We start from the raw sequence: 9,142 nt of genomic DNA on the forward strand, positions 1-9,142 counted from the left end.
TTAACATGTGAATAGTTTGTTACTTGATCATGCAAAGTTTTATGATATGAGCTACTATTATGACATATAATGATGCTAGAAAAGGTGATAGAAATTATCATTGATCAAACTTGTGCACCTGCTAGGATTCACACCATAAATTCTTTCTTTTATCATTTACCTACTCGAGGACGAGCAGGAATTAAGCTTGGGGATGCTGATACGTCTCCAACGTATCTATAATTTATGAAGTATTCATGCTATTATATTATCCATCTTGGATGTTTAATGGGCTTTACTATGCACTTTTATATTATTTTTGGGACTAACCTATTAACCCAGAGCCCAGTGCCAGTTCCTGTTTTTTCCCTTGTTTCAGTGTTTCGAAGAAAAGGAATATCAAACGGAGTCGAAACGGAATGAAACCTTCTGGAGAAGTTATTTTTGGAAAGAAAGCAACCCGATAGACTTGGAGTGCACGTCAGGAAAGAAACGAGGGAGGCACGAGGCAGGGGGCGCGCCCTCCACCCTCGTGGGCCCCTCGTGGCTCCCCTGGCATATTTCTTCCGCCTATATATATCCATATACCCTAAAACTATCGGGGAACAGAATAGATCTAGAGTTCCGCCGCCGCAAGCCTCTGTAGCCACCAAAAACCAATCGGGACCCTGTTCCGGCACCCTACCGGACGGGGGATCCCTCACCGGTGGCCATCTTCATCATCCCAGCATTCTCCATGACGAGGAGGGAGTAGTTCACCCTCGGGGCTGAGGGTATGTACCAGTAGCTATGTGTTTGATCTCTCTCTCTCTCGTGTTCTTGATTTGGCACGATCTTGATGTATTGCAAGCATTGCTATTATAGTTGGATCTTATGATGTTTCCCCCCTCTACTCTCTTGTAATGGATTGAGTTTTCCCTTTGAAGTTATCTTATCGGATTGAGTCTTTAAGGATTTGAGAACACTTGATGTATGTCTTACATGTGTTTATCTGTGGTGACAATGGGATATTCACGTGATCTACTTGATGTATGTTTTGGTGATCAACTTGCGGGTTCAGTGACCTTGTGAACTTATGCATATGGGTTGGCACACGTTTTCATCTTGACTCTCCGGTAGAAACTTTGGGGCACTCTTTGAAGTACTTTGTGTTGGTTTGAATAGATGAATCTAAGATTGTGTGATGCATATCGTATAATCATACCCACGGATACTTGAGGTGACATTGGAGTATCTAGGTGACATTAGGGTTTTGGTTGATTTATGTCTTAAGGTGTTATTTTAGTACGAACTCTATGATAGATCGAACGGAAAGAATAGCTTCGTGTTATTTTACTACAGACTCTTGAATAGATCGATCAGAAAGGATAACTTTGAGGTGGTTTCGTACCCTACAATAATCTCTTCGTTTGTTCTCCGCTATTAGTGACTTTGGAGTGACTCTTTGTTGCATGTTGAGGGATAGTTATATGATCCAGTTATGTTATTATTGTTGAGAGAACTTGCACTAGTGAAAGTATGAACCCTAGGCCTTGTTTCCTAGCATTGCAATACCGTTTGTGCTCACTTTTATCATTAGTTACGTTGCTGTTTTTATATTTTCAGATTACAAAAACCTATATCTACCATCCATATTGCACTTGTATCACCATCTCTTCGCCGAACTAGTGCACCTATACAATTTACCATTGTATTGGGTGTGTTGGGGACACAAGAGACTCTTTGTTATTTGGTTGCAGGGTTGCTTGAGAGAGACCATCTTCAACCTACGCCTCCCACGGATTGATAAACCATAGGTCATCCACTTGAGGAAAATTTGCTACTGTCCTACAAACCTCTGCACTTGGAGGCCCAACAACGTCTACAAGAAGAAGGTTGCGTAGTAGACATCAATGAATGACTTGTTTATTTTTGTGGATGAGGAGTTGAGGAGGAATGTGCAGTCATCTTGGAGTAGTAGTATTTATAACCAAGTAGTAATACGCTCCTAAGTGGGAAACCGTTTTGGTTTTGATCAATGTGAACAGGTTTGCAATTTGGAATGTGACGAGATGCATGCTTAAAATTTACTGACGGTTATAAGTGCGGCACTATTCCCGGAAGGCGTAACGTGGGCACGTATGCCTTCTCGACCGCGTACGTGGCATTTGCACCATAGGGTGCACCGCAATAGGCAATGTCAGCACACGTCTTGTTCCAACAATCGTGCATGCTCGTTATTACCATCGCACATGCTTCTTTTAATTAGAATGTGTGTGCCAGTCTAGCGCACACACATTGATCTATCTGACTGTTTCAGTTTGTTGTGGCTAATCGCAAACAGTTCATCCGTGTGAAGTGTATGCCATGAATCGCAGACACTTTGATCTGGCTGACCCGTTTCTGTTATGTTGCCTAATCGCAAATAGTTAATCCTTCTAAAGCGTATGCCCTCAATCGCACACACCTTTATCTAGCTGCCTGTTTCTATTGTTCTTCCTCATCACAAACAGTTCACCCGAGTGAACCGTATGCTGTATATCGCACACGCCTTCATCTGTCTGCCCGTTTCTTTTGTTCCGCCTCATCGCAAACAGTTCATTGAACTGAATCGTATGCCCTGCATCGCACACGAAACTAAAGCTGAACCGTGTTTGATGGCTCCGCCATCGCAAACGTTTTGCACCTTTTTTGACGGTTCTTTTACACCACCGTTTCCGATTATTGCATCACACACAGTTTCGTCGAAGGGTCTCTGATCGCAGTGTCGCGTTAGCAGCATCCTGTAGTAGTGAGCTCCTCGATGAGAGGATCGTTGGTGATGACGATGGCTTCGATTTCCCCCTCCCGGAGGGAAGTTTCCCCGGCAGAATAGCTCCGCTGGAGCCCTAGATTGCTTCTGCCCAGGTTCCGCCTCAAGACAGCGGCGCTTCGTCCCAAAAGCTCCCTTCTGATTTTTTCGACATCAAAACCTTTCGTATAGCAGAAGATGGGCATGAGACGATGGCCAGGGGGCCCACAAGCCCTGGGGGAGTGCCCTGGGGGGTAGGGCGCGCCCCACAGGCTTGTGGCCACCTGGTGGGTCCCCTTCTATAACTTCTTCGCTCAATATTTTTTTATATATTCCAAAATAATTCTCCGTAAAGTTTCAGGACATTTGGATTTGTGGAGAATAGGTCTCTTAGATTTGCTCCTTTCCGGTCCAGAATTCCAGCTGCCAGCATTCTCCCTCTTCATGTAAATCTTGTAAAATAAGAGAGAAAAGGCATAAGTATTGTACTATAATGTGAAATAACAGCCCATATGCAATAAATATCAACATAAAAGTATATGATGCAAAATGGATGTATCAATGCTTCTTGAGAGAAGCTCCGGTTGTAAGAAGCTTATAGCAAAACTTGTCCCAAATCGGACAAGAATTTTACAACAGCATGTTGGTGCCATGTCATGACACCATGCCAAGTTTCTTGATTTTCAGGTTAGTTTTAGGTTTACAGGAATTTTAAAACCAAGTTTCTCAATGTTTTCGACCGAGCCACGATGCCAGATATTTGAGAATTCATTCCCATTTCTTGCATGAGACTTAAACATTCACCAAAGGACACATATATGATTTTTCAACCCATTTTGGTGCACTGGAACATGTGCATGTAGTTCAAATTTGAATTATGGACATTAAATGCTTAGAAACTCAATTTATGTATTAAAAAGCCAAATGAACCCTGAATAATTCCAAATTTTAACACGACACTCATATAGTTGCGTGTTCACTGCAGGTAAATGTTCTAACAATTCAAACATCGTCCTTTCCTACCATAACCCCATTTTGTCTATGAGGATGGATTTCTTTAGATCCAGACTTTTGTGGCAAGAAGATGTTAATAAGAAAAAAATACCATTTGTTGAAGTGGTCTAAGGTTTGCAGGCCTATAGACGTGGGTGGGTTAAGAATCCAGATTTTGTCTCTGATGAACAAAACTCTTTTATGTAAATGGTGGTGGACACTGTTTGATACTAAGGGATTGTGGCAAAGTGTCATTTTAAATGAATATAAAGAAAGGGACATGCCTTCCTAGTATTAAACCAAGACAAGGTGATTCCACTTCTTGGCTGGAATATTAAAACACAAGGAACACCTTTTCTCCCTTTGTAGATCCACTGTTGCTAATGGAATAGTGTGAGATTATGGGAAGATTGGTGGAATTGAGATAAACCTCTGAAAACCAATTTTCCTAGATTATACAGGATATGCTTTGACAAGAATAAATCTGTTAACGAAATCCTTTTGCAAAGGGCTTGATCAAGTTTAGTTTAGGAGAACTTTGTATGGTGATTCCTTGGAGCTTTGGAATCATATTAAGGAGGTGTGTATTCGAGTGACCATGTTTGATCAGAAAGATTCCACTAGATGGACTCTAACTAAAAAAGGGATTTATTCCGTCAAATCATATTTTAGGTTTTTGATTGAAAATGAAATGAAATATCCACAAAAAATCTTGTGGAAAACTAGAAAAGCCTCTAGAGTGAAGGTGTGCCTTCGGTTAGTTCTTAGAAACAGTATACTAAGTTGCTAACCAAAGATAATCTTCTGAAGAGAGGGTGGGTTGGTGACAGTGAATGTCCTTATTTGTGGTAAAGAGGAAACCATTAACCCTTTTTTCACAACGTTCTATGGCTAATCTACTTTGAAACATAATGAAATGTGCTTTTAATCTACATGATAATCCAGATATCACACATGACCTGTTTAACACCTCATTGCTGAAAATTAATAAAAATGAGAAAAACCTGGTGGTGGTTGGCATTTTTGCTACTTGGACTATTTGGAAAGAAATAGTAGCATTTTGTACAACAAAAAGGTGAATGAGCCTTGTACTCCTGTGAATATGATTATTAAATGGCTTCATGGTTGAAACACTTTGCAAAAAACCCAGAAAAGCAAAAAAATAATGAAGTTTTCAAGGCGTCACATGGCTAGAGATCAGGGAGCAATAAGATTACGGCGGGGTGATCTTCATGAAGATGCTTCCCCTATACCTCCTCTGCCTTATTGGCTTTGAAGATGTTCTGTTGCTATCTTCTTTGCTTTTGGACATTTGATATTAAGAGTTTGTTGTTAGACATTTATGAAAGGTTCTAACCCTGTATCCTGGAGACCCAGCATTTGGACTCCCAAGATATTGGGATTGAAGTTTATTAGCTTTTACCTTGCAAAAAAAAAGTTTATTAGCTTTTGTGGGTTATCAACTAGCTTTGTCCGATATAGCCCATGTGGTCTTTGGGGCTAACGGATGCAGGCGTGTAGCCCATTTTGCTCTGGTAGATCATGCATAATTTCATCCCCTTTTTTTTCTTTTGTTTTAGTAGTTGTATGAGACATTGTGGTTTCTTTTAGTCGAAATTGGAGAGGGAGCTCTCTTTATCAAAAAAAAAAGTTTGGGGTACAAGCTCGGGAGAGTGCAAGAGCCAAATTTGATGACCAGCGTTAGTAGAGCTTGGTTTGGAAAAAAAATCTCTGGGCCCAAATGACAGTCAATGATAAAAGAGATAAAAAAATTGCTTGTCGGACTGTTACGCGCAGCCACCCACACAAGACAGACCCACTCAGATCCCCTGTTTTGCCTAAAAAAAAAACTCAGACCCCCTGTTTCACGCTCCCCTGTTTCACCCTCTCGAATAAGGAAATGCTCATTCAGGTTCCCACCTGACCACCTCACGGGCCAAAACCCTCTCCCCCTTCCTCGCTGTCTGCCTCTCCGGGGACGACGGCACGACGCGGTACGGGCTGCGTCGCCAGGATCTGCTACCTCGTCGAGTCCGCTTCTCCCCCGCCATACAAGTCTTTACCTCCGGCGACGGCGTACGCGGCCTGCTGCGCGAGCGATTCGGCCACCTTAGGGGTTAGGTTTTCCCCACATCCGTCAAGGTACGAACCACGAAATGGCGACCTTTTTTTTTGGGGAGTCTGTATGCGATTGAGGGGTAGGATCTCTATTTGTCATCGCCCGTGCGGCCATGCTTTAGCGTGCCTGCGGTGGCGACCAGGGTACATACCCATGCCCTGCCTGCGCTGGGTTCGTTGTAGATTGGGGGCTCCGATGTTTCATGCCGACTTTTTATTGATTGCATATCTTCATGATAATGCACCATAGGCCTGCAATTTGTTTGTTATAGATGAGAAAGGGGGAAGAAGAAGAGATAGGAGAGATGCTGTTTATGCCAGATTTGACTTAAGTTGTGCTGTTTTTTGTTGCATGTACTGACTACTGAAGCTATGGCTCGAGACTTTGATACATACATGAAGGGGTACCAGAGGTGCAAGCGCCCTTGGGAGTGTTCAGTTAAAGATCTAGGCGTCAAGCATATCGATTTCGATAAAAAAAGCATGAGGTTTTTTGAGGGCAAATACACCATGGGACCAATCATATCTGACTGTCTCATTGAGAAGTTCCTAAACAGATCACAGTTTGAGTCCTATTCTCTTTTGAGGAACTTTAGGCATTCAAATGTTGTGCCTGTCCAAAACTTCTATGATGTGTCAGGCTATCCCAGGTTTGTATTGTCTTGGGTGGACGGAAGCTTAACAGCATGGATGAAAAAGGATGGCGCAGGCATAATGTTTAAATCAAATATGAAGGGAAGCATTCCAACAGGAGCACTACGACAGACCATCCTGTGAGCCCTCAATCCTCATACTAGTTTTTTCGCTTGTTTCATCTGAACTTGTCGTTTTTGGTTGATGTTGGTGTTGGGCTGGGAGGGGGCAGGTTTTGCTGGTCTGATCTAACTTCTATCTTGATTGTATATTTTGTATGCAGTGACCTCTGTAGCGGACTTGAGCATTTACTGGCTGAGCAATTGTACCCTGCTGAGATTGATTTAAAAGACATGTACGTGCGCCAAGTGGGCCACAAGGGAATTGTCCAAATCCTCATTAATAAAGGTACTCGACCAACTTTTTATTTTGTCAAACGACCAACTTATTTAAGGAAGAACTGCAGCCCATTCCCTTTTGCTAACATTTAAATGTATGGATGCAGTTGAGAGATTGTCAGGTCTTGATGCAACAAAAAGGAAGGCAAAGTTATGGGCTGGTCTGAGAAAAGCTCTTCATGAGATATATAAGGAGGCTCCACGCGCTGTTAACCCTGTTGCATTGAGGTTCATCAACTATGTTGGAGTTACAGACAGCACCCGACTACAGAGGTTCCCTGACAAATGGGACTACAACATGAAGGCAAGGTACTTACTATCAGTTATGTCAGAAGATATTGCTGTGGTAAGACCTAAACTGCATGTCCAAGGTGTGCCTATAATAAATTGGCCAAAAACTCCCAATGGCAACCGTCTTCGGGCACCATTTCAAGAGGCGTTTGACCATCAGGCCGCACGTGGAACAATCTATGACGTAGAAGATCCCTATGACTACATAAGATTGTGCAAGGATGTTATCAAACATTGGAACGTCATGCCAGCTTCTGTTAAGGTACGCATGGAAGTGTGTAATGTGAGGTGTGGTTTTCATTTCCTTTTTATCTGACAATTGATAGCTGAAACACAGGGCGAGTGTTCCACCTGGGAGAAGTTCATTGACAAGATCGAGAAATGGGATCAGATGATTTGGTGCACTCTGTACGAGGCTACTGCATGTAAGAGCTATTTTTCTACGACACGTGCATGCCTTAAAATGACATGTTCCTTACACATTGCAAACTTTATTAGCATCATTATATGCTAATGCTTATTGTTTTCGTGTATGCAACTCTGTAGCCTTGAAACTGGATTCAGAACAGGGAATTGCTTATACAAACTGAAACAACCTAGAGTAGATTTTGATTGCAGCTGCGAAATTTAGGAGCCACTGATTGATCATGATCTTAGTTAGCGATCGTAGTAAACTATAACAAGTTTATATGCAAATGAAATGTACCTTGCACTTTCAGGAATCCTGAGGATGTATGGCAACAACGAGACAAACTAGCTTGACTTCGCTTCTGGAAACTGAAGACGTGATGAATGCTAGACACTGGCAGCAAAACCTGGTGATTTGTATTCTCATGTAACTTGTATGTTGAGGCTTGCTAGTTTGTTTTAGTGTCCCCTTCTTGGAGTTGTTGAATACTTGTGGTCAAGAGGCTGAAGACGTGGCATGTAATCATCACTTGTTCTAATACTTCTTGGAGTTGAATGTTTTGGTAACAGATTGTCAGGTCGGCTGACTGTTGAAGGATCACATAACTGCATGTTCTGTTTCCTGTTGATGTTTGTGTGAGTGCCAAATGAGAAGGCAACACTCTGACCATTGAGTTTTGACTGGGCATCATATTACACACGGTAATATAATATGCCCAAAAGGCATGGTTTGGCAGTGTCTATGCATGTTTTTTAGAATGTTGTGAGGCGTTTCAGAGATATATGTGGTGTCGATATAACGATGGATCTTACTGGAGTAGTGTCTGTTTTTTATCCTTCCACCCTTACTGGAGTATATGATCTATGCAAGAATGAAGACAGTGTGGCGACATCTCGAAGCAAAACCTATTCTGCATGCAATCTTGTCTCACACTGCAACAACCGAACAATCTGGCATGGTCAGACATAAGTTGCTCACATCACAATCTAGCCCCAAGCGCTGCACAGTCGACGTGGTTGACTTCACTTGCCGGCCACCTCCACACTTGCATCTGCTATCTTGCACCCTCCACGAATGTAGCGCATGGTTTGAAGAATTGAAGCCCTCCTAAATCCCCAAATCCTGAAATGAATAGCGCGTGGGTTGAAGCCACCCACGCGGTTTTATAAAGAAGCTAGTCTGACAGCGAATATTGTCTTTGGAGGCCGAGCTCCATGGAGCTCGGTTTTGAAAAAAAATGAATTTCATCAAATTTCATATTCTCCGTGTTTCAAAAAATTCTAAAAAAAAACACAGACATGCATGAAGGCACTACACACATGTGTGTAAAATTTCATTGCAAAATACGTTGAAATGAGGATTGTGCAAAAAAGAAAAATCTGGGGCTTTTTAACACATGATACTATTCATCCTCCCAGGCCATGAATTTATCTTTTTTGTACAGGTCGCATTTCAACATTTTTCATCTTGAAATTTTACACACATACACATAACATCCTTGTTTACTTGCACAATTTTTTTTCAGATTTTTTTGAAATCAAAAGGCTTGAA

General features: G+C 42.0%; 1 protein-coding gene across 1 annotated transcript; it reads left to right on the plus strand.

The window, feature by feature from the left end:
• The first annotated feature begins 5,660 nt into the window (after window positions 1–5,660).
• Window positions 5,661–8,191, plus strand: LOC123185985 (uncharacterized). Its single transcript, XM_044597787.1, has 6 exons — window positions 5,661–5,884; window positions 6,231–6,633; window positions 6,777–6,901; window positions 6,999–7,444; window positions 7,520–7,607; window positions 7,902–8,191. Coding segments are annotated over exons 2-6 (1,062 nt in total). The 5' UTR covers window positions 5,661–5,884; window positions 6,231–6,232; the 3' UTR covers window positions 7,904–8,191.
• The last annotated feature ends 951 nt before the right edge of the window (window positions 8,192–9,142 follow it).

This window comes from Triticum aestivum, chromosome 2A (assembly GCF_018294505.1).
Source record: "Triticum aestivum cultivar Chinese Spring chromosome 2A, IWGSC CS RefSeq v2.1, whole genome shotgun sequence".
Classification (NCBI taxonomy): domain Eukaryota; kingdom Viridiplantae; phylum Streptophyta; class Magnoliopsida; order Poales; family Poaceae; genus Triticum; species Triticum aestivum.

Excerpts from the sequence above, each read along its gene's own strand:
- LOC123185985 (XM_044597787.1), top strand. The coding sequence starts at position 6,233 with ATGGCTCGAGACTTTGATACATACATGAAGGGGTACCAGAGGTGCAAG. Across the intron at positions 6,634-6,776 it reads GCACTACGACAGACCATCCT|TGACCTCTGTAGCGGACTTG; the intron begins GTGAGCCCTCAA and ends TTTTGTATGCAG. Across the intron at positions 6,902-6,998 it reads CCAAATCCTCATTAATAAAG|TTGAGAGATTGTCAGGTCTT; the intron begins GTACTCGACCAA and ends GTATGGATGCAG.